The sequence below is a fragment of the Apodemus sylvaticus genome (genome assembly GCF_947179515.1).
Source record: "Apodemus sylvaticus chromosome 5 unlocalized genomic scaffold, mApoSyl1.1 SUPER_5_unloc_1, whole genome shotgun sequence".
Taxonomy (NCBI): Eukaryota; Metazoa; Chordata; class Mammalia; order Rodentia; family Muridae; genus Apodemus; species Apodemus sylvaticus.
In genome coordinates, this window is record NW_026262993.1 from 13,746 (window position 1) to 40,197 (window position 26,452).

The window sequence follows — 26,452 nt, forward strand, 5'->3', positions numbered from 1 at the left end:
TGATGCAGGCAGGACCATTCTGCAGTTATCTCGAGGCAATGGCTAAACCAATGCCCACGGGAGAGGCTCCAGTTAATTGTTCTTGTATTTTAGCAGCCACCACCTTAGGGCCATGAGTAAGCAATAGTCCAAATAGCTCAGGATGGCTTCCCACATCTCCTCCTTTTTTCTTTCTTAAGTTGGGGGGTGGCTATGGAAAGAGGGTCGGCGGAGAGCCTGTTTTAGGCTATGTGGTTTTGCCCCCACGTCCAGCACCACAGTAACTAGGCCCTTTTAGATCCTAGTAGGGCAGGGCCTCTGCCTTAGGCTATGTAAGTTGCATCCACTCCTGGCATCACATCCCACTCCAATGGCTTAATCAGGCCCTTGGTGGGTGTGACGGGCATCCAGGTAGCGGACTCACAATAATCCCGTCATGGAGTCACCCTGCAGCCAAGAGGCGGTGTGCATCTGGCTCGTGGCACCACAATATTTCCCGTCATTAGCTACTCCACAGCTTATGGCCCTCAGCCACTATTAGGAGCCGGAGGTCACCCTCTCTGGCATTGACGTTTCTACTGCTTAGGAAGCAAGAAAGCTCTTTGCCTGCAGCAAGGGTAGAGAACTGAAGGCCGATGGTTGCTACCTCCACGTCTCTCAAGGCAGAATCAATCTGTGATTTAACAAAACTGGTTAATCTGTTAAAGGCCCAGGGGCCAAATGACAAAAGAAACAAAAGACCCAGGAGGGGCCCCAAAAGGCTGGAGAGCAAGGTGGAAAGCCAGGGTGAAATCTCAGCATCTGCATACTCTGGCAGCTAGCATGTTCCTTCAGCATCCTGTAGAAAGAACACAAACATACCTCTTCTCTACACTTAGAGTTCCCTGGCATTAAAAATTTTTAAATTTTATGGTATATAGAGATGTTATTCTCCCCTCTTTTATTATATAAATATTGCAAAGTTCTATGGGCTTGTTCTATAATATCTTGTCTATGCGAATTATGAGGAATCTCAGTAATATGACCAATATCAAATTGTTAATAAGACATCTCAAATGACTGATTATAATAATCAGTTATAATATTTGTCTTAATCTGATTTGGAACATTTAATATTAAAAATAACATATGTAATGACTAATTTTATTTTTTATTTTGTTTCTTATGTTAAAACAGTTATAACTAGAAAGCTTGAAAAGCTGTCAATAGTCGTATGTCTATTTCTGATTAATTTTTTGAATTGTATTTGTATAAATAATTGTAAAAGTTAAGAATTAGTATCATTAAAAAGAAACAACTTTAAGCAATTGCAAGCCATGAGCTATATATGTATGTTATACATATATAGCTACATATAGTAATATAGTAATATTATATTACTACATATTACTATATGTAGCTATATATGTAGCTATATAGTAATATAGTAATATAGTAATATACATATAGTATATGTATATTATTACCCCACTGCTGGTGGGGTTGCAAATTGGTACAACCACTCTGGAAATCAGTCTGGTGGTTCCTCCGAAAACTGGGCACCTCACTTCCAGAATATCCTGCTATACCACTCCTGGGCATATACCCAGAGGATTCCCCACCATGTAATAAGGATACATGCTCTACTATGTTCATAGCAGCCCTATTTATAATTGCCAGATGCTGGAAAGAACCCAGGTATCCCTCAACAGAAGAGTGGATGCAAAAAATGTGGTATATCTACACAATGGAGTACTATTCAGCCATTAGAAACAATGAATTCATGAAATTCTTAGGCAAATGGATGGAGCTAGAGAACATCATACTAAGTGAGGTAACCCAGACTCAAAAGGTGAATCATGGTATGCACTCACTAATAAGTGGTTATTAACCTAGAAAACTGGAATACCCAAAACATAATCCACACATCAAATGAGATACAAGAAGAAAGCAGGAGTGGTCCATGGTTCTGGAAAGACTCAGTGAAACAGTATTTGGCAAAACCAGAACGGGGAACTGGGAAGGGGTGGGAGGGAGGACAGGGGAAGAGAAGGGGACTTACGGGACTTTCGGGGAGGGGGGGGGCTGGAAAAGGGGAAATCATTTGAAATGTAAATAAATTATATCGAATAAAAAAAAAAAAAAAAGAAAGCAGGCTGAGAAAGCCTGGTAGGTAGGCTTGTAAACAGCACCCCTCCATGGCCTCTACATCAGCTCCTACCTCCCAGATCCTGTCCTGCCTCAAGCAATGTTATACTTGGGTTGTCAAGGTGAACCAGGTGTTCCTGGACTGCTCTGGTGGCGGGGGCTGGGGGGCGTCACTCCCTCTGTTGATTCTCACATAGGACACAGGCCCCACGAACGGCTGGCAGATAAACCACCAATGTTCTCAGGTCCTGGGCGCAGGCACACCCCTGGAGGTTTGTACCCCCAGAGGTCTTAAGCTCAGGATAATACAGTACCTAGTGATGCTTTTCTGCCCAGGCAGGCCTTGAAGGTGGCTGTGGGAAGTCTCTCCCTCTGCTGTTCTCCAAGCAGGACACAGGCCCATGACCGGCAGGCTGGCAGGTGAACCGCCTATGTGCTCAGGTCCTGGGTGCAGGCAGATCCCTGGTGGTTTGCACCCCCAGAGATCTTTTTTCTTTTACTTTAAATTGTTCATTTAATTGGCATATACATAGACAATGACAGTAATCTTTATAATTTTATGTATATACAGTTTTAAGCTAGTTATACTTTTCTGCCCCAGGCACGCAGTGAATATGGCCACGGGGAGTCTCTCCCTCAGCTGCTCTCCAAGCAGGACACAGGCTCCAAGACCAGCAGGCTGGCAGATCCAGAGGACCCTGCTATACCACTCATGGGTATATACCCAGAGGATTCCCTGGCATGCAATAAGAACACATGCTCCACTATGTTCATAGCAGCCCTATTTGTAGTAGCCAGAAGCTGGAAAGAACCCAGGTGTCCCTCAACAGAGGAATGGATACAAAAAATGTGGTATATTTACACAATGGAGTACTATTCAGCCATTAGAAACAATGAATTCATGAAATTCTTTTTTTTTAATTTTTTTATTCGATATAATTTCTTTACATTTCAAATGATTTCCCCTTTTCTAGCCCCCCACTCCCAGTTGGAGAGGGTGTGGAGAAAGAGGAACACTCCTCCACTGCTGGTGGGGTTGCAAATTGGTACAGCCACTCTGGAAATCAGTCTGGCGGTTCCTCTGAAAACTGGGCATCTCACTTCCAGAAGATCCTGCTATACCACTCCTGAGCATATACCCAGAGGATTCCCCACCATGTAATAAGGATACATGCTCTACTATGTTCATAGCAGTCCTATTTATAATTGCCAGATGCTGGAAAGAACCCAGGTATCCCTCAACAGAAGAGTGGATGCAAAAAATGTGGTATATCTACACAATGGAGTACTATTCAGCCATTAGAAACAATGAATTCATGAAATTCTTAGGCAAATGGATGGAGTTAGAGAACATCATACTAAGTGAGGTAACCCAGACTCAAAAGGTGAATCATGGTACGCACTCACTAATAAGTGGATATTAACCTAGAAAACTGGAATACCCAAAACATAATCCACATATCAAATGAGGTACAAGAAGAAAGGAGGAGTGGCCCCTTGTTCTGGAAAGACTCAGTGAAGCAGTATTCGGCAAAACCAGAACGGGGAAGTGGGAAGGGGTGGGTGGGAGGACAGGGAAAGAGAAGGGGGCTTACGGGAATTCATGCAATTCTTAGACAAATGGATGGAGCTGGAGAACATCATACTAAGAGAGGTAACCCAGTCTCCAAAGATCAATCATGGTATGTACTCGCTGACAAGTGGATTATTAGCCTAGAAATTTTGAATACCCAAGACATAATCCACATATCAAATGATGTCCAAGAAGAAGGAAGGAGTGGCCCCTGGTTCTGGAAAGGCTCAGTGCAGCAGTATAGGGGAATACCAGAACAGGGAAGTGGGAAGGAGTAGATGAAGGATCAGGGGTGGAGGGAAGAGGGCTTACGGGACTTTCCGGAGTGGGGAGCCAGAAAAGGTGAAATCATTTGAAATGTAAATAAAGAATATACCAAATTTAAAAATAAATCCTGTCCTATTTGGACTCTTGTCTTGACTCATTTGGTAATGAACAGCAATGTGGAAGTGTAAGCTGAATAAAACCTTTCCTCCCCAAAAAAACAAAAAACAAAAAAAATCAAAAGTTTGATTTTTAACATTTTAAAAGAACAGCTACAGCACCCAGTTCAAGGGGACACTCAAAAGAATAAACATGTGATCTAATTATATGAGCTTTACTCCCATAGTAGATGCATTTTTATAGGATGCATGTATAAATCTATAACAATATAAAAACATGTATAGAGGCAAATTTTTAACAATTTATCTTTTAGATAGCAACTATTAATTTTGTCAAAAATCTTGTCATGTAATAGATTAATGATTAATAATAATCAATTTGATTGCTGTTTAAAATAAGGAACAAACATTTTATCATGCTCTTAAAACATTCTTTTTTTAAAAAATATTTTTATGATTTTATTTTGTAACTTTTTATTATTATATCAAATCTTTATTGGAGGATGTCAAAACCTTATTTGGAGAGATTTTATATTAATGTTCTCTTTGTTAAGGAATGGAAGTGAACATATATCATCAACTGTTGACAAATACTTATGGTAGCTTTCTCCAAGTTATGTCTCTCAGTATTTGTTTTGCATCTATCTTGAGGACATCAGAAGCTTAAATGACGAACTTAAAGCAGTGTCTTAGGCAAAATATTTATCTTAACACCTTTTGAAAATCATTTTCTTAAAAAATTTAAACGCCCAATGTTAAGAGCAAGCCATTTCTTGAGGAATAACCTTCTAATGAAAATCTTAAATCTATAATAATTTTGTATGTAGTAGGCAGGCCAAAATTTTAGATCTAAGTTTGAACTTCATTTTGAACCACATCTGTATGGATCTGTTAAAAATGTTCTTTTGGCCAGAAACTCTCTAAGTGAGGCCTGCAAGACAAAACTGCATCTCTCAAGCCTCTGCAGCTTTGAGCAGCTTTGAGGCAGCTCTGAGCTTTGTATTAACTCAAATGTAAATCTCCTGATCTGAGTTTGTTATCTCTAAGGCCAGACCTACACCCACCGGTCCTGTAAAGAGTAACCTGTAATCAGACCCTATTGTATAGAGGTCAAATAACAAAAGGAACCTGAGACTGAAGAACACACACACACAGAGTTGGTCATCTCTGAGTCCATACTCGCCCAGCCCCGATGTTCACTTCACTAGGCTACAGGCTCTAACACCTCACTTTATTACAGATAATCATGGTGGCTCAAGCCTTTAATCTCAGCAATCAGATCTCCACTTTCTGGGTCAGCATGATCTGTGGAGTGAAAAGAAACAGATGGAGAAAAACTCAATATTTCTTTGTTAGAACAGTTATTGTAAGTTTTAAGGAATATAATAGCTTGACATTCAAAGTCTGGTTCACTATCACCTTTCTCATATGTCTAAGCCAAATGCTTCCTAATGAGTTCTTCCTTCTCCATGACTGCCCCCCATCCCTGGATGTTGTGTAGTGAATGTGTGTGTGTGTGTGTGTCTATGTGTGTGTATGCTCGCACATGCACACAGGACTACCATCACTGGAGGATTAAATATAAACAAACAAGACAGGAAAGCTGGAGGAACGATAGAAATAGCCGAATATTTTCTTTTTTCTTTTCATAGGAAGAAAAAAGAAAAAGAGAGCTGCCACTGCAGCAACATCTGCCACCATCATCTTCACCACCACCAACAACAAAAGATACTTGTCAATCTCCTTTTATTATAATAATTAAAATTTAAAATTGTGTGTGCTTGTGGGAGATCTATAGCACAACCCTCACAGGAGGATTAAATAAAATTAACCAAGAGATCCAAGGCTACATAATAAAAATGCTAAAACATAGATGATAGACAGACAGACATATAAACAGAGACAGACAGAGATAGACAGATAAAGAAGAGAGGAAAAGGACAGAGCATAAGAAGGCTAACGACTCATAATGGCCCCTCGAAAACAAGGAAGGCTGGAGAGAGAGGTCAACCTCCTTATGTTTATTAAGGCAAAATCAAAAGAAAAAGTGAAATGAAACAAAACAAACCTAGCCGAATATTTTATTTTTCTTCAGATATTAAAAATCTTTTTAAAAAGCACACAATCATCCAAAAGGAAGAGAGAGAGACAGAGACAGAGACAGAGAGACATAGTGAGAGAGAGAGATGAAAAGATCTATTTTTTTTTTACCACTTTTTATTGTAATAAGAAAGTAATGACTTTAAAAATTAAAGCTGGCCCATCTTACTTTAACACTCATTAATACAATTTATTCTGTTGAGTAAGACAGGGATACGTGGTCAACACTACCATAATTTAATAAGAAATTTAAAAAAAACCAAGAAAACAGCCACTAAACTGCTTGAACTCATTATGGTTTTTATTATTAAAAAAGAAGGAACAAAATAAAAGTTAATGGTTGTATTTTCTAATTGTTAATAAATAATCATTAAATATTAAAAATCGGTCCACTTTTCTAAAAAAAAAAATGGTCCATCTTATTATTCACTGTTGTATCATGAGTACTGTACTAAAAACAAATTTTGGCTTTAATAAAAAGGACAACTTGTCAACTAGGAATCAAGGTGACATGGAGAACAAAATACCAACTTCACCATTGCCCTAATGCTAGAGACCAAGAGTGATATACACAACAACCAGGCAACTAGCTGACAATCCTCTTAGGAAAAGAAAAGTTAAGGAAAATGGCCAACTTAAACCTCATTTAAATAAAGAAAAAAAAAAGTCCAGATTTGACATCTGGTAGACCTGGGGTGGAGGAAATTATGATCCAGATGGGCAGAAATCTGGCCAACATAGTAACATACTGGGCTGGAGAGATGTCTCAAAGGTTAAGAGCACTGACTGTTCTTCTGAAGGTCCTGAGTTCAAATCCCAGGAACCACATGATGGCTCACAACCATCTGTAATGAGATCTGACACCCTCTTCTGGAGCATCGGAGGATAGCTACAGTGTACTTACATATAATAAATAAATGAGTGTTTTTAAAAAAATAAAATTAAATTAAATAAATAAATAAAAAACATAGCAAAATACAAGACAGAAGGAGGCAGGGGTGGGGGTGGGGAGACTGATTGCCTCTCATTGCCTTTCCCCTACCCAACATGTACCATATTATCATCATGCTTTGAGGGAATATAGAGAGTGGAGAAAGTGCCTGCTGCCAGAGATCCGCACATCCCATCTAGATGGACACCAAGCCTAGGAAGCTAAGGTTCCCACAATTCTCCAGTGCCCCAGGATGAAACACAGAGATGGGTTGGGGTTGGGGCACAAGAAACACGAGGACCAGGTCCTTCCATGAGCAGACTAGCACCTCTGCCCACAAGACACTGTGTTATTCCCAGCTTGAAGGAACTAGCTATCCATCCCTCCAGGACAAAGAGAAACCTCAAGCAAGGTGTGAGGGCTGGAGACCAGAGAGACATAGGTTTTATCCCTCACCTTCTCCCTTGCCTGCACCTCTGAAAGGATGCTCTTGGCTATGGTAGGATAGGAGTGATAAACGACACTCAGCTCCACCTACAACTCCCCTACCACCGCTAAACTTAAACATGCTTGTACAAGACCAGTGGATAGCAGAAGTGGCAGCCACAGGAAACAGTCCACATGGTTCCTCTGAAGGAGGAGCAGGGGAAGCAGTATTGGTAGCTAGAGAAGACCAGAAAGGGAGACCCCATTGCCACCTTGTATAAAGGTATGCTTAAGAAACTAACCATAAAAAATGAAGCAAGGCCTAAACAAGTTAAGAAAGTTACCCCATGATCTACTGACAAAAATCACTAAATCTCAAAATATTCTGAAAACAGATAACAGCTAATAAAAGCCTTAGAAGACTTGAAAAACTCATTATATATATAAAGTATAAATGTGTGCCTACAATTATGCTTCCCAATACACTGTGTAAGCAGATGATTACAATCAAGAAAGACTAATTCCAGAAAAGAAATCCAGATGCCCAGACTCTGTTTTGCCTCATCTGGGTCTTTTATAAAATAATCCCAGTGTTTTATATCTGACAAAACAGGGAACCAAAGTAACTTGGATAAAACCAAACTCTAGATCCTTTCTACTGTGCTATAGATAAGTCTTCTGGTAAATGCTTCTCTAAAAGAATGATTTTTTTTTTAAAGATTTGTGGTTTTAACAGTTTATTCCACAAGGAAACCAATGAGAAATGATTCCCAATTTCTTTCAAATTGTAATGCAAGGTAATAAAAACACATAAAGGTCTTATGAATGTGAAGAGACTAGTTTTCTAAGACAGCTATGAAAATATTTCTTCTAAAAAACAAGTTCACTCAAATGAGGCATTTAGATTCTGGTTCCAAAAGAGGTTGTGTCCTTTCTTAAATCAGGGTTTCCCTACTCTGTAGCCTTCCCTTGAAAATACTGTTCTCCTGGTGCTATCTCCCAAAGGCTGGGATTAGGTACCACCGTGTCTACCTTTAAATTCTTAAAAATACTGAAGAACACAAACTTCAGTGTCTTCACTGTGACATAAGCCAAATGGCTAATAACTTATTTAGTTAATATGAAAACAATTCACACCATGCTTTACAATCCCAATCTAAATTTATACACAGTAGATTGGGTTTCAGGAAAACACCATCATCCAATTCCAGAAAACATAACTATGCACTGGTCATCTGCTCAGATTTAGATTTTGTTGTGATTCAAGTTGTCACTTGTAGAAGTTTGGACCTAGGGCTTCTTCCCAGCCCCATGCTTCCAGAAATAAAACTCAGACTCAAAATATGTATACTTACAAATATCTTGGCCTTATAGCTAGTCTTCTCTGACTAGGCCATAGTGCATTATAACCCACTTACTCAAATCTACTTTCTGACACATGACTACTTACCTGGGCTCAGGTACCATGTGTCAGTCTCGTCACATTTTCCCAGGCAAATATCTCATCCCTGGCTCTATCCCAGAATTCTTTCTGCCTTCTGAATGTCTCATTTTGTATTCTACACTTTCCTATAGGCTGTAGTTTTCTTTTAGTAAAATACACAAGATATTCTCTCTACAGTCACTAGCATCCTTAAAACCTTCAACTTCAAATTGTTAATTATTCTAATTCTACTTGTACTTCTAAGGTACCAACACCACCAGCAATATCCAGAAGCCACCCAGAGGTTACTATGGCTTTTAAACACTCATGTGTACCTGCTTCTCCTTTCAGGATTTTATTTTGGTAATACTGCCACTCCAGTTGGATGTTAGCACCAGGATGAAAAGGTGACCTTCCTGTGCCATGGTTGCTGACAGAGCCACTGTTTTTCCTGTGAGAAAAAAAAAATTGAATTGTTTCTCTACGTACCAAAGGATGTTAAGGTCATTTAATGGAAATTTTTCATGCAATTTTAATTATATAATATTTGTTCTTTAATCACTTATGCATTAAATCTTAAAAAGCATCACCATATAACATCACCTAATGTTTTTTAAGACAGGGTCTTCTGAAATTCTCTATGTAGACCACGCTGGCCAGGAACTCACTGATGTTCACCTGCTAGGATTAAAAGCATGCAGCACGCATGGCTCCAGCAATGTTTCTGTAAACCGACTCAATCTAAAATCAGCAGAGTCAGTTTTCCATGGCTTTTCATTTCTTACAATGAAAAGCAGACAACTCAGATCCCAGGCTCAAATTGTAGGAATAGACAACAAAACAAAAACTATAAACAGACTTTTACAATTCGGATATAAATACATTTATCCTCCCATTTTATTTTTTTTTAATTTTATAGCAATAGAAACAAACTGCAGATTCATGCACAGCAATGAAAATCTGATGTTTAACATATAACCAAATGTGAATTTCAGACCCCCAGATTTTGCTTTGGTTAAGAACATTACTTTAATGTATCATTTCCTTTTATGTATAAAATTACAAGACAACAATAATGTTGTAAAACTGATGTGCAAGTAAAACACCACAGGCTTAGAGGGCAGGAGACTCAGAACAAAGAAACACATAACACAGAAAGTCTTCTTGCCTCTCCATATAAACTAGAAAAAAGAACAATTTACTAGAAGGTAAGTTGTCCCAAGGCTAAAACTAATTCTTTCAAATTCAAAATAATACTTTTCAGAGCTAAGTCACAACTACCTAGGACAAAAATAAAGCCTTGTTGGGAATCTAGAATTTTCTAGGATTTTCACATAAGAGAAAAACTGACTTTAAAAAGAAAACACTATTGTAGCTTTCTTGTCAAGAAAGAAATAAGGAAAAATCCTAAATAAATGTTTCAATACTAGTAAGTAGTACACATATAAACCTAAAATTTCATTTTAAAAAAAAAGCAGACTGCCCAGATGACTCACCTCTAGAGTATAAAATTATCAAAACCCAAAGATTAGTATGTTTACCTACATTCATAGAGGAGAGTTACTTCAACAGAAGAACAGAAAGTCTGAAGACACAGGATAATAGAAATTTTCCCTTAACAAACAATAAAAAGATATGAAAAATATCCAGAAAATATCCTCATCTATTTGAGATAATACAGTCCTCAATTTAAGATACTTTTCTCTGTATATTTCAGCTTACACCAAGCAGTAGTTTTCTAATTTTCCTACACTTGTGAATATAGGCTCCAGCCAATTTGAACAAAGGAATAGATTTGACTAAGAAAAATCAAAATACTTTCCAAAGAATACATTGTTATCAATTCACACACACATACACACACACACACACACACACACACACACACACACACATTGATATGTATCAACTTTCTTAAAACAAACAAGAATACAGACCTTTGAGATATGTTATATTTCTTATAGCCCCTGAGACAAAGAAGCAATCAATATCAACATGCCTTACAGAGCTCTGCTGTCTGGGCCAGCTCAATTTGCCTAAAAGGAAAAAAGAACATTCAAACCCAAACTAATACTTATCATTTAAAACAGATTAGTTAATTTTAGAAATCACATTCAAGAAGAATGGTATCATAACATAATATAGAATATACTATGGACTGTATACCACCTTAATAGATGAATTTCAGTTTCTCTAGTTATCTGATAGAATTTTAAATCACTTCTAACAACACCATGGTATTCTTTCTTATTCTATTTTCTAATTGTCTTCTTTTAAAATTTAATTTTACAAGATAAATTTGATTATTTGTAACAATTTTGGTATGTGTAGTTTCACATACTTAGCTTTAATAAGCTCCATTCTGCACAACTCTACAAACTTTATTTAATAAAACAACAATAACAATGGCTACTGCCTCCCAGTGTTCTTGATAAGTATTAAAACAAAGAGGTTTACAGGGGGATAAATTCTCACAGCACTATGGAAAACATTACTACTACCCCCACCTTTTATAGACTAGTAATTTAAGTCCCACAGCTGATGAATGCCCAAATTGCAATTTAACTCCAGTCTGCTTGATTTCCAACTTTTTAGGCTATCATACTACTCTTCTAATTAGACATATTTCAAAAAGTCCACAGAAAAAACCAAAAATCTACATACAAAGGGAATTTTTCTTTCACCATTAGATGTTACTAGTTCTGCAGCACGTTTATTGCATTTATGGAGCTGAAAGTTAATATTATCTCGTAAGGACAATTACTGACTTAGAAAAACCAGAGATTGTTTATAAGGATTATTATAATCCAACTATTAGGATAATATTACTTTATAATAAGTTTATTACAAATACCCCTCATGGTGTTCCAAAATATAATAGTACAGGTCCTAAATCTAAGAATCTAAACTCTAAGAACTTTCTAAGCTTATAAGAAGTTCTGATTTCAAAGAATATGCTTGCGTATCAGCTTTAAACAACAAAACAAAACAAAATAAAAAACTTACTCCGGAACAACTGAGCCACTTCACGTACTAACTGTGAGGCGATTGTCTAGTCCCACTAGGTGCAAGGCACTGAACCTTTCTCCCTACTGCTTTTAAGCAGACATACGCTGGGCATCACTGATTCCTGTCGTTCCTCTTGCAGAGAGGAAATAGGCAAGAAAGGCAAACACCCATGCATGTTCCTGTCGCAGAAAGTGGCAGAGCAAGGACTCAGATCCAGGCTACACTAAATCAAACTCTTGCCATTCTCTATGTAAATTTCACTAATCACGATCTTTCTTTTGTAGAACAAGGTATCAAACTCAGGGCCTTGAATATGTAAGGCAAACAACAATCACAATTCTACTGTTCAAAGTACTATGAAACAGAAGGTAAACAACCTAAAAAATGTTAAATATTTAAGGGGCACAGAAGATTTAAATAAAATGCCTATCACATGGTTTCTTACAACATATAAATTTAAAAATTTACTCCCATTCATTGACCTAACTCATAATAGTATTCTAAAGCTTTCAAGATCAAGTGACCTTTGGTTAAAAAAAAAACAAGAAACAAATAACAGATGGCATTATTATGAAATATTCCAAACTACTGGCTAAAAGCCTATTTAGATATACAAACAAATAACATAAGAGCAACAAACATTCACATAGAAAGACCCTGCAACTTTCTAAAACCCCATTAGCATCTCCCTCTTTATGCCTCCCTTTCCACAGTTATAAAGATTACTATCATATAATCTTGAACCTTACTTTTTGCCCACAAAAAAAAAAAGAGACCAAAACCTTTGTCAAAATAACTGAACTAGAATCTAGTTTAAGTAACAACTATCACAAAACAGCTTCCTGTTGGATTGGGATGACAAGTGTTAGCCACACACACAAATGAGACAATCTACATAGATGTTAAAACAATCTCCCTAAGTTTACCACATAGTTACAACAGTTCTATTTCAATTTTAATTTTTAAGAGTGCATTATTGAAACAGCCTTCTAGAAAATCTCAATTACCCTTACCAATCAGCATCATTCTCACAGGAGATTAGGAACGGAATATAAAATGTCACGTTTATACAGCTCATAAATTCAGCTGTTTATAAAGTCCCCATGAAGAAGGAAAGCTTGGAATCCCAGTGCATACAGCACTGAAATGACCTGACATTTTGAGGTAGCCACAGTTAAGTTTAATGGGAAACATAGTAGCAAAGTTTTCAGTTATAGTTACTGTAACTTATATAACCTAACATTCCTAGAGGATTTTTATATTAAGAAGTTTGGAATCATTAGAATACCAGTAAGAACATCAGAATGAAAGCATCAAATAGAACTGTTTTGAAGAAAACAATTTTAGTACCTACCTGTGTCAGGTACAAGGGAAGACCAGCCTGTTTTTATTTTGTTCCAAATCAGAGGAAGCTTGCCTGTTAAGATAAAGGATTGAGCAGGAAGTGAAGATCCACTTAAATATATTTAAAGTGCAAATTTACTAGGTATCACCAAACACCCAGAAGTCAACAAAATGATGTATTTAAAAAAAATCAAGCCAGGTGCAGGACTTAAACCACAGCACTCAGAGACTGAGGGCAGGCAGATCTCTGTGAGTTCGAGGGTAACCTGGTCTACAAAGTGAGTTCCAGGACAGTCAGGGCTATACAGAAAACCCTGACTCAAAACCAAAACAAAATTCTGACAGTTAGCTTTAGTGTTGAACCATTATGACTCTAGATATCAATAGTAGCATATCTGACAAACAAATATGCATGTATTACTGGCAAGAAAATACACTGTTAACAAAACATGTCTATGCTGCTACAGCAGACTAGACAAAGGCATATTTGGAAAACAGCTGTGTAAGAAATATAGTAAAACACACATTTAAATAACTAACACTATTTGGATTTGTATTAAAGAGTCAGACCACACAAGCAGACCATCATGTACTTAGGTGATGCCATGTGAACCTTCTCTCTATTTTAATTAGTCAATCAAAGGTTAGAGTCTATGATTGGGTAGTGGAGGGGAAAGGTGGGATTGGAGGTTCAAAAGGGGGAGCAGGTAGAGGAAGAAAAAGAGAGAAGGAAGAGGAGAGGAGGAAGCCACTATGGACCACGTGGATGGGAGAAAGCACAAATCTTAGTGATTGGGAAGTAAGTATTTTGCCAATGAAGACATATGACTTATAATTAAAATATTTGGATTATGTGTCATTTATATGGGCTATAAGGGTTGGAAATTTTAGCAACAAATTCGTGCACCTTATATCCAGCTTAGAACTGAACTAAATTGAGAGGAAAATCCAGCCCCCTATATCCTAAACAACCAGAGGTAACAACGCAGCCCTGAGCTGGGCCACAAGGTGGCGCCAATGTCACAGCATAGTTGGGGTTCCCTGAGCCTGAGAAAAATTCAAGGACCCAAAATCAATGCTGCCTGAAAAGCAACATTCACAGCTGAAGATCAGCAATTGAACAACAACAGCTATCTTTCCAGAGCTTTCTTCACAGACACAGCAGACTGATCTAGGCATTTCAGCCGCAAGCCAAACTTCCCCTGCAGCTTTCGAATTTCCAATATCCCCCCACCACACTTCTAAACAGGGCACAGGACAGACAAACCAGCTTTCCCAAATGCTTACACTGCAGGCTGCCTTATATCAACACACATGCTGAAGGCTATAAGCCAGACAAAAGATCCAGAGGGCAAAAAAACACAAAAGCCAAGGATCTTTGTGCGGTCAGCCCCTCCCTACTAATTAAAGACCAATAATAAATACTAGTAAAGACTAATAAAAAGGCCAATAATAAATACTAATAAAAAACTAATAATAAAAGAACCACAATTTTCTAAATCCAACACCAGAGGGAAACAAACATACCAAATAATAAGACCAAATATTAAGAAATAAATAGTAATTACTGCAATTGTTTTCTCATTCATTTCCTTCCACATGAATAAGGTGCTACAGAGAATTAAGGAGTTTCTTAACTAGTGATTATAAAAAGCAATGATATTTTTAAACAATTTTTTGTTTCTCAGAGTATATGTGACCGAAGTCTAGAAATTAAATTTGCCAAGGTACATTGAAGAAAATTTTGCATTTTCTAGAGACTAACTCTAAAACCTGTACTAGGATAGACTCTGAAGTAACACTTTACCAGCAAAACTTGTAATTATAAACAATATGATCTACCCTCATTAAGCATAGCAAATATTTTGATTGATTAGTACTTAGTTTTAACTCAACAAACCTGTCCCTAATAGTTAGTTTCAGTCATCACAGAGACAACAGTACAATACTATACTAATGAAAATGTAGCTCTAGCTTTTGTCTCTATAACAAGGACTAAAGACTGCTAAGGACTGCTAAGGACTAAAGAGTGCTAATAATCACATACATTAAGAGTCATAGCCCAGAGAAACAGATGACACTATGTACTAGATACTTGTGCAATGTTCCTAATTCTCAGTATCACCAGCAATGCTGAGATAAACTAAAATACGTTAAATTGTTCTATGCAAAATATCTACTTCCTCAGGACAAAATTCTTGACAGTAAAGTGAACTTTAAGGGTTACAGTTTATGAACACTAAAAACACAGAGTTGGTGTATAAAGTCACATCATACCTGAAACCATATCATAAACTAAAAAGAAAATAATTATCTAGACATGTAACTGTCTTTATTCATTAAACACACCCATTTTCCCAGTCATCATTCTCAGATTGCTTCCTCCAACAGCCCTGCCTCGTGGTGGGTAGAAAAAATTAAGTCAATTTTATATAATAATGTACTCTTCGTTGATATTTATCAAGGGAAATGGGAAATTTGAAAATTCAAATGTCCAATTAACGGAAGACAAAAGATTAATGCCAAGTAAATTTTGTCAAATGCATTATTTTCAGGATGCTTTATCAGTACAATCTGTCCAGAGAACTTCCTCCCTACAGTTTAAGCCTCATATTTAAACACATTTCAACCTTTCAACTGGCTGAGTGAGGTCTATAGAGAATGAATCCATGCCCTCCTGAATAACAGCACTTAACATTCACTTTGCATAAAACATCAATAAATCAAATTAACAGTCACTTACTTGTTACCACTACTTAGTTAAACAATCTACTAAAATATTCCCTTTGGAGTGTTTGTAGAAAGATACAGAGAGGAGGGGATATGTTCTATGGTGATGTGGTGAGGTATGGGAGAATGGGGTGCCTCAGCAGGCCCATGCCAAGGCATCCCTTCCCCCTGAGGACCAGCCACATGATGGTATAGTATAGAATAGAGTTTATTAAGGGCATGGGGAAGAGAGTTAAGAGGGTGGTAGAGGCAGAGAAAGAGACACTAGAGAAGTAGAGTAGAGATGTAGAGGCCAACCATGGCACGTGGAGAGAGAGGGGGGAAGGCAATGAGAGAAGAGAAAAAGGGAAGCAGGAAAAGAGCAAGGGAGGAGCAAGAGACCAAGAGGGCAAGAGAGCAAAGAGGGGGCAACCAGGCTCTTTTATAGTGGGTCAGGCCTACCTGGCTATTGCCAGGTAACGATGGGATGGAGTTTGGACAGAATGCTAACATCCTTCATCATCTGACAGAAAATGGCTCTTAAACTAGGTCATACTAGCCAATCAAGAAAACACACACAGTATAACACACCTGCCATACAAACTGCACCCCGTGAGAAGTTCATTAAAAGAACACAGCACAAGGGACTGATTATCAGGATAAAATATGTAATGCATGAGGCTGAAATATAATACAGCAAGGGGGTATTACTGCACACCCATGCCAAGATGTGCTCTTGAGAAATTACTACATGCAAGAGATCAGGTGTGAGGAGGTTTACTGGGAGATAGCAGAGGGGTGAGGACCTGCAGACTGGGTAGAGGCAGACAAGAGCAGAGCCATGAGGGCAGATAAGGGATGAGGGGGCCAGAGGACAGAAAACACTGGCAGAACTAAACTGTACCATACAACACCAGGATTACCAAACACTGACACGTCTCTAGCTTCAGTCTTAGGGACTAACTAGTAAGCTCATTATTAGACCAAAAGAGGCAGAAAGTCAAATTTTTCTAGCCACAACTTAGACTATCACTGCATTACATTTCATAAATTAATACAATATTTACACTGCTTTTGGTAATTATGCATGTTTATATCAAAGATTATTATATGAAGCATTAAATACCCTATTAAAGTCAAATTAGCTTTTGTAAGATTTATAAGAATCTTTAACACTTAAAACATATTTTATCCACACACATGACTCTTTAGTTTTTGAAATGACCTTTGATTTGGTTTCTCTTTCTGAAATTTGTATTAATGACATATTATATACATGAAATATGGCTAAAGACACACAGAAGTTGTCAGCTAAGTCATAGGAGTAAAAAAGAAAATTTAAATGTTTTAGGGGCATATGGAAAAGGCCCTGAGAATAAATTACTAATTCTGCGAACAGAAGAGTTTTGCTTTCAATTTTCCTCCAGGCAGGTGTGAGGGTGTTCAATGGTGTATTCATTACAAGCCCAGAACTGCCATGTGTTTCTCTCAAATTCTCCTTAAGTAGCTTATTTACCAGTCCTGAAGACTTTATCCCTTAAGAGTCAGAGAAATTCCTATTAGAAAATTACTGTTTCCAAGAAACTCTGAATCTATACACCTACTTTTAAAAGCAAATGACTTGAGAATTCTGCTAATGTGTATGTCACAGTCATTAATGTAACTGAATAAGAATGTCCCCCACAGATTCAGATATTTGGACACTTAGCTGGTGGTGCTCCTTGGAAGGGATTAACAGATGCGGCCTTGCTGGAGGAAGTGAGTCCCCAGAGGTCAGGTTTGAGAGGTTAAAGACTGTTGCCATATTCAGTCTGCTTTCTCTGCTTCACACTTTGTGCCTGCAGACGTGAGCTCTCTGCATTCTACTCCAGCTGCCATGCCTGCTGCTTGCTGCATTGCTGCCCATCATGATGTCTATTAAACTATAAGCAAAGTTACTTTCTCATGGGAAGGGGAACAGGAAGGTCGCTTCCTCAGGTTTGCAGCTTGCTTGGGAGAACATCAGGTTCTCTGCGTGAGGAAGTGTCTCCTCTGTCTTGGTCGGCTGAGAATGACAAAGACCCTAGGTTGCCTGGAAACTAGCAAGCTGGGAGCAATCTCCTCATGCCATTTCTCTACAGATAATAAAATATATCTTCAAATTTAAAGCCAGGTATGGGGTATTACACCTATAATTTCAGTGTCTGGGAGGTAGAATGAGGAGAATCAGGAGTTCAAAGACAGCTTCATTTGCATAATGAGCTCAGGACCAGGCTAGACTACAGAAACAGTATCTGTTCTGAATGAATACATACATACATACATACATACATACATACATACATACATACATAAAAAATTACAAATAGTAATTCATTTGATTGCTCATTTAAGAGCACCTATGCTCACCAAGGTTTCTGCTGTGAAAAGCCAGTGAGAAAATCCTTATTGATGGTGTAATAAGGAGGGTAGACAGGTCTGATACTCAGATAGATGCTTAGACTATAGATATGGATCAGGAGTGCAGTACTTGCCTGTCTTTCAAGAGGCTGTGAGCTTGGTGTCTATATTGAAGGAAAAACAACACCAAGCAAAGCCCACAAGAAACTAAAACTGTTTTCTATACAAAATTGTCCCAACCAAAGACACCTCCCAAGTAATGGAAATTAGTCAAGTATCAGAAGAGAACAAAATTTACAAAGATCTGCTACTTCTCCCCAAATGGGGTTCTTTCCACTCTGAGACCAATCTGTCAACTCCAGAGGAGTGGCTGAAAAGTAGCCATGTTTTTAACAAACACCATACTAAAAGAATGAGGACTGCAGTCTACAAATCTTCCAAATATTCTGATCTCTATATAAGGGGTTAGTATCTCAGAAATAAGAACAAACTAGAAGTAAACAAATTAAGTTTTCCAGAAATTAAACCCCACCTCACTTTAGTTTATCTGTGAAGTGGACTGAAGTAACTGGCAAGAAGCAACTGGCAAGACCAACTATATTCCATGTAGCAGCTATCCCTGGTGGTCAACTTGACTATATCTGGAATGAACTCTGACCTGGATCTTGGCTTAGAGATCTTGAGACACAGTGGCTATGAATCCCAGAAGATTTTGACAGGGAAATCTCTAAGTTCAAAGTCATCAGGGAGCAGGGCAGTGGTGGTACACACCTGTAATCCCAGCACTCTGGGAGGCAGAGGCAGGTAGATTTCTGAGTTTGAGGCCAGCCTGGTCTACAGAGTGAGTTCCAGGACAGTCAGGACTATACATAGAAACCCTGTCTCAAACAACCAAAAAAAAAAAAAAAAAAAAAAAAGGAAACAAGAGTTGAACCTAACCAACTCTACAGTCTACTATCATTCTATACACTTAAAGAAAACAACACAGACAGATACATACAAACACACCCACAAACACACACACACAAAAATCCCTTCATGGGCTAGAGAAATGTCCCACTGGCTCCACAATTTAGAGTACTGAATGATTGTTTAAAAAAAAAGGATTTGTATCTAGTACCTTTATAGGGGCTCACAATCACCTGTGACTACATATGAACAGATACCATAGGCAAAATGCCTACCATATTCTGTATTTTTACCCTCCCTAGTACTGAAGATCAAATTCCTCTAATCTTTTCTTTTTTTTTGAATTTTCGAAGACAGAGTTTTTCTGTATAGACCTGGCTGTCCTGGAACTCACTCTGTAGACCAGGCTGGCCTCAAACTCAGAAATACGCATGTCTCTGCCTCTCAGAGTGCTAGGACTACAGGTATGTACCACCACTGCCCGGCGAAATCCTCTATTCTTAAAGGAAGTTTTGTTAATTCAATATCAAGAACACAATTGTAGAGCCGGGCGGTGGTGGTGCACGCCTGTAATCCCAGCACTCTGGTAGGCAGAGGCAGGTGGATTTTTGAGTTCGAGGCCAGCCTGGTCTACAGAGTGAGTTCCAGGACAGCCAGGACTACACAGAGAAACCCTGCCTCGAAAAAATCAAATCAAAAAAAAAAAAAAAAAAAAAAAAGAACACATTTGTAAAATGTTAATATCTGGGAGTGGTTGGATATGCAGAGAAGGAACATTTGTAATCAGTTTAATTTCTTTCTTTCTTTCCTTCCTTCCTTCCTTCCTTCCTTCCTTCCTTGTTTGTTTGCTTGCCTTCTTGCTTACTTTTTTTTGGATTTTTCGAGACAGGGTTTCTTTGTGTAGCTAGCCCTGGCTATCCTGGAATGCACTCTGTAGCCCAGCTATTGTTATGCATTTTGATTAAAAAAAACTTTTAAAAGGTTTGGTTCATCTGGCACTTAAAAGAAATAGACAAAAAGCAGGAGAAAAACATGTGGCTGTGATTTCTTTCTGGTGGCTTAAGTGAAAAACTCTCTGACTGTGAGTTTGAGGCTAGCCAAGTTGACAGAGCAAGTTCCAGGCCAGGCCTGCAGGGCCTACACAAAGAGAAACACTATTTTGAGGCCAGACAAAGCAAAGCAGAAAAGGTTCTGCTTTTTAATTTACAGACATATGCTTTTTGTTGTTGTTGTTTGGTTGGTTTTGGGGTTTTGGTTCCCCACCCCCATCCCCAAGACTGGGTTTCTCTGTATAGCCCTGGCTGTCCTGGAATTCACTCTGTAGACCAGGCTGGCCTCAAACTCAGAAATCCGCCTGCCTCTGCCTCCCAGAGTGCTGGGATTACAGGCGTGCGCCCACCACCTGGCCTTTTGTTTTTCTTTTTTTGGGGGGTTTGACGTATGCTTTTTCTAGTACTATTGACCATAGAATTTTGGTCATGAAGGCATGTTGGATTTTGTTTGTTTGTTTGTTTGTTTGTTTTCCGAGACAGGGTTTCTCTGTGTAGCTCCAGCTGTCCTGGAACTCACTCTGTAGATCAGGCTGGCCTCAAACTCAGAAATCCACCTGCCTCTGTCTACCAGAGTGCTGGGATTACAGGCGTGCGCCCACCACCTGGCCTTTTGTTTTTTTTGGGGGGGGGGTTTGACGTATGCTTTTTCTAGTACTATTGACCATAGAATTTTGGTCATGAAGGCATGTTGGATTTTGTTTGTTTGTTTGTTTGTTTGTTTGTTTGTTTTCCGAGACAGGGTTTCTCTGTGTAGCTCCAGCTGTCCTGGAACTCACTCTGTAGACCAGGCTGGCCTCAAACTCAGAAATCCACCTGCCTCTGTCTACCAGAGTGCTGGGATTACAGGCGTGCACCACCACCGCCCGGCAACAAACCAACTTTTAATAAACAAGTAGATACCAGGAAATGCTCACAAAAATACTTAGCCTTTATTTCTCTTTCCTATAACAACCATTCAAAGAATGCAGAGACAATAGTAATTTTTAATTTTTATTTTTTCAAAGTAAAAAAAAGGCCTCAGCCGGGCGGTCGTGGCGCATGGCTGTAATCCCAACACTCTGGGAGGCAGAGGCAGTCAGATTTCTGAGTTCAAGGCCAGCCTGGTCTACAGAGTGAGTTCCAGGACAGCCAGGGCTACACAGAGAAACCCTGTCTTGAAAAAACCAAAAACCAAAAAAAAAAAAAAAAAAAAAAACCAAAAAAGACCTCAAACCAAGACAACTACAAGATAATTTTATGAACATATATCATAATGAAATCCATTATTTTGAATACTAATGAAAAGGAATAGATTTTAATTGTTCTTACTAAAAAATTAGTGAGGGAATTAATGTATGCCAACTAGATCAAATTTGCTATGGCACAGTATCTAGATATTGTGCAATATCTGGCTTCTCATAACCGTATTTATCTTACATATTTCAAAATAATCCATTATACATAGATTATACAAAATAATCCATTATACATAATAAATTTTTATTTTTATGAAAATGTGGACACAAAGAGATTCATATACGTAGTAAGTTTCATGTTGAGTTTTATTAAGAGAGAATAAAAAGGGTAAAGGATAGAAGGAGCAGTTATTAGGCAAATACCTTACCGCAGCATCTACATTTGCAGGTGAGTCTCCATTAGGATCTGCCAGCATAGAAATGACACTAATCATGATGGTTTCCACAGTATGGATAGGTAACCAGCGTTCCTCTGGCTTCTCATAACCATATTTATCCTCCCCAGGCTCATGAAGAATAGAAATGCAAAACATCACCATTTTTTTCAACTGTAAAATTATAGAATAAGAATTGTTTAAATTTGGTTACACATAATCTATTACAAATGCATAATCTGTTACTTATGCATATAAAACATTATTTACATGGAGATTTCCTAAATGTAATCTACTAACTTTTAAGAATGTTACAGATTAACTATATTTTACATTCTTTAAAATTACAAGTAATTGCAGACCTCCACTGCTGTCCCTGATTCAAAGGACATGCCGTCTCTTTTCTACTTCTCCAATTCTTTATTCTCAGCATTTACAGTTGTCTTTCTCAAATTCTAGTTAAGATGGTCCTCAAGGTTCAGCAAATAAAAATTTTAAAGGGGGAGGGTGATATAATAATAATAAAAATTAACAGACTCAAAGAAAGGCACACATTGGAGAGATATCTCAGTGATTAGAAGCATTGGCCATGAGCTGGAGAAATGGCAGCGGCTAAGAGCACTGACTGCTCTTACAGAGGTCTTGAGTTCAATTCCCAGCAACCACATGGTGGCTCACAACCAAATGTAGTAAGATATGATGCCCTCTTCTGGTGTGTCCTAAGTCTGATATAGTGTACTCACATATATAAAATAAATAAATATATCTTTAGAAACACTGGCTGCTCTCACAGAAGACCAGAGTACGATTCTGAGAACTCACATGAGAGTTCACACCCACAGTCCCAGAGAATCTGACACCCTTTTCTGGCCTCTGTGGATACCAGGCATGCATGTGGTATACAGACATATATATATATATATATATATATATATATATATATATATATATATAAAAGCAAAACATCCACATACTAAAATTAATAAAATAGGGGCTAGAGAGATGTTGCAGTGGTTAATAACACTGGGGCTCTTGCAGAGGACCTAAGTTTAATTCCCAGCACCCACAAGGCAATTCATAATCATCTGTAATTCTGCTTCCAGGGGAGCCAACACCTTTCTCCTACATCCATAGGTACATGGTACACATACATATATGCAGACAGAACACTCATAAACATAAATATACACAATAACAAAAGCTTTAAAATAAATAAGTGATACTCATAATCTACTTCACAAACTCATTTTAAATGCAAGTTCCATATAGTAACAGTCAGTGGGGGTAGAAATACAGAAATATCCTCAATTTTATAGGGGATAAAGATAGACACAACTATATCTCACTTTGCACTATTTTATCCAAAAGTAAATATTCTCAAAAAATCCTACAGTGTTAATCTATAAACATATTCAAATAATTATATCAGCAATTAATAAAAGTAACTTTTCACAGTAAATGTCTTCTGTCAAAAATACTATTATTACTTGAAGAAGTTTACAAAACAAGTAGGAATAAATAAATTTTCTGAGTATAAAAAGATTTCAATCAGTAATAACATATGTATGCTTGTTTGGTTGGCTGTTGTTTTGAAAGAGTTTTAACTGTCCCTGTTAGCAATCTTCCTATCCCAACTCATGGTTAAAGAACACAGGGAGACTGAGGGAATAGGGAGAGACAGAAACAGAAGGAGGGAGGGAGGAAAAGAGGGAGGGTGGGTGTTTGTATGTCAAGGGATATAAAATTAATCAATCCAACAAGTACTTTTGGAAGCCCTACTGTAAAGCAAAATTACTCTTCACATGTAATCAAAAACTCATGTTTTTGCTGATTTATACAGAAACTTTCCTTTAACTGAGGTTTCTCTTCTTAACCCACTCCCATGGCTTGTGAAATCCAACAAAATGGAATTAACAAATAAAAAAGGAACAGTATTAAACATTGTAACATTCAGCCCAAAATGTTGTTTTTGTTTTCCACTACGTTTTACAAAATAAGGAACTGTCTTTGAAAAAATGAGATTGAATAATTGTATATAATTCCATCAGAAGGAATCTACTTAAGATCAAGATTTGGAAGATAGGAACTGAAGGGTATATGTAGCTCAGAGAAAAGAGGACTTGCCCAGAATGCATAGCCTTGGTCCCACATCCAGCATCCTATAAACCAGTCATGACAGCACATATTTATAAGTTCAACACTCAAGAGGTAAACATAAATAGAAAGATTAGTAGTTCAAGGATATCCTTAGCTACAAGATCAAGGCCAGCCTGGAATGCATGAGACCTTGTATCAACCCCCAACCCCCAAATCATTAATGGGTCTGTTAAGATTACTCCATTGTTAAGAGTATTCGCTGTTCTTCCAGAGGACTTGAGTTTGATTCCCAGCAACTATGTGGCAGCACAACCTTATATAATTGTAGTCCTAGGATATACAAAACCCACTTTTGTGATCTTGAGGCACCAGGTACACATATACAAGGACCCACCTACATGCAGGCAAAGCACCCATACACACAGAACAAATTAATAATAATATAGTGTGGTGGCCCATGCCTTTAATCACATAATATAGGAGGTGGAAGCAGACAGATTTCTGAGTTCCATGCCAGCCAAGGGTAGATGATAAGACCTGATAGATAGATAAATAGATAAGATAGATAGATAAGATAGGTAGAATAGATAAGATAGATAGATAAGATATATAGATAAGACAGATAAGATAGATAGATAGATGATAGATAAGATAGATTAGATAGATAGATAGATACATAGATACATAGGATAGATAAGATAGATAAGATAGATAGATAAGATAGATAGGATAGATAGATAGGATAGATAGATGATAGATAGATAATAGATAGATAAGATAGATAGATAAGATAGATAGATAAGATAGATGGATAAGATAGATAATAGATAGACAGATAAGATAGATAGATAGATAGATAGATGATAGATAGATAGATAGATAGATAGATAAGATAGATAGATAGGTAGATAGATAGATAGGTAGATAGATAGGATGGGTGGATACATACATACATACATACACACATACATACATACATACATACATACATACATACATAAGCAAACACCACAATAATAATAATAACAATTTTAAAAGAAAATTACTTTTAAAAAGCAATCATTTGGTAGAACAGTAATGGTGAATGTTTTTTGTCCCAGTACTCAGAAGGCAGAGGCAGGAAGATCTCTAAGAGTTAGAGGCCAGTCTAGTTTACAGAGTGAGCTCCAGAACAGCCAGGACTACACAGAGAAACCCTGTCTCAAGAAACAAAAACAATTACTAGTCATTTAAATTTGAATCATTTTAGATTTAAAGCTATAGAATCTTAAAATATTTTAATTTTACACGTCACTTCAAAAATGAGAATATCTATCTCATTAATTAACAGATTAATATCTGTTGACATGAAATTTATTTTTATTGTACTATATATAGCAAATAAAATTACAATTTTTTCCATTTCTCAGTTAAGAATTAAAAATCACAATGATACACAATTACAACCACTATACATCTTCCTCAAATCAAATTGCCTATACAAATTCTTTACTTTCCCTAAATCTTCAGTGTCTAAAATGCCCCGTTCTATTTTAATTAAATATTTCACTGAAGCAGAATCACACAATCAGTTTTGTTCTTTTAAATTTGTCATATTTCAATTATCATGTCTTCATGATTCATCATTAAATGTTGGTAGAATGCATTCCAAGTTGAATGACCAAAATTAGAATCATGCCGAATCACACTTTTAAAATAAATATGTCATTTATATAGTCATCAGAAATAAACACTGATGCCATTATGGCTGCCTTATTCAAGACAAAAGTTCTTCTATACTGACACTGTTTAAATTCTAGTGATCTCTGATTTAAGCAACGTTTCCAAAAGTATGTTGAATGACAACTATGTTCTCTGTGAGATGTTAATTATTAACTCTATAGCTAGCTATACACTTAATATTTACATTTATTTTGCCAAAATGCTCTTAATTCCCCATACAATGTTTTGTCTGTTATTTTTTCCCTTTCATCTCATTGCTCTTTACAAATGGATTTATTTCTAATACTAAATCCACTTGAAAACCCTGTATGAAAGCTAGGCATGACAATACAAATCTTTAATTCCAGCACATGACAGGCAAAAGCAGGATAATTTCTGAGTTTAATGCCAGCCTGATCTACATACATAATTTCAGGCCAGCCAATGTTACAGTGACAACCTGTCTCAAAAATAAAAGAACCAACCAAACAAACAAACAAACAAAAAAAAACTAAACCAAAATGACAAACAAGTAAAAACCAACAACAGAAGAGAGAGAGAGGTCTAAACTGACATACATCTAAGCTACACAAATTACTATTTGCTATGTAGTGTTTTTGGAAATTATTTTATTATTATTATTGTGTGTATCTATGAACACATAGGCCACAGACCATGTGCAGAGGCCAGAGCATAACTTA

General features: G+C 37.3%; 1 protein-coding gene across 1 annotated transcript in view; it reads right to left on the reverse strand.

Annotated features, from left to right (window-relative positions):
* LOC127676049 (ubiquitin-conjugating enzyme E2 pex4-like) overlaps positions 1 to 26,452 on the reverse strand; it is a 254,148-nt gene that overhangs the window by 13,632 nt on the left and 214,064 nt on the right. The window contains exons 8-9 of the mRNA XM_052171973.1: positions 13,306 to 13,368; positions 10,942 to 10,978 (exon numbers count right to left, since the gene is read on the reverse strand). Coding sequence (XP_052027933.1) covers positions 10,942 to 10,978; positions 13,306 to 13,368 — 100 coding nt within the window. The remainder of the gene's footprint in view (positions 1 to 10,941; positions 10,979 to 13,305; positions 13,369 to 26,452) is intronic.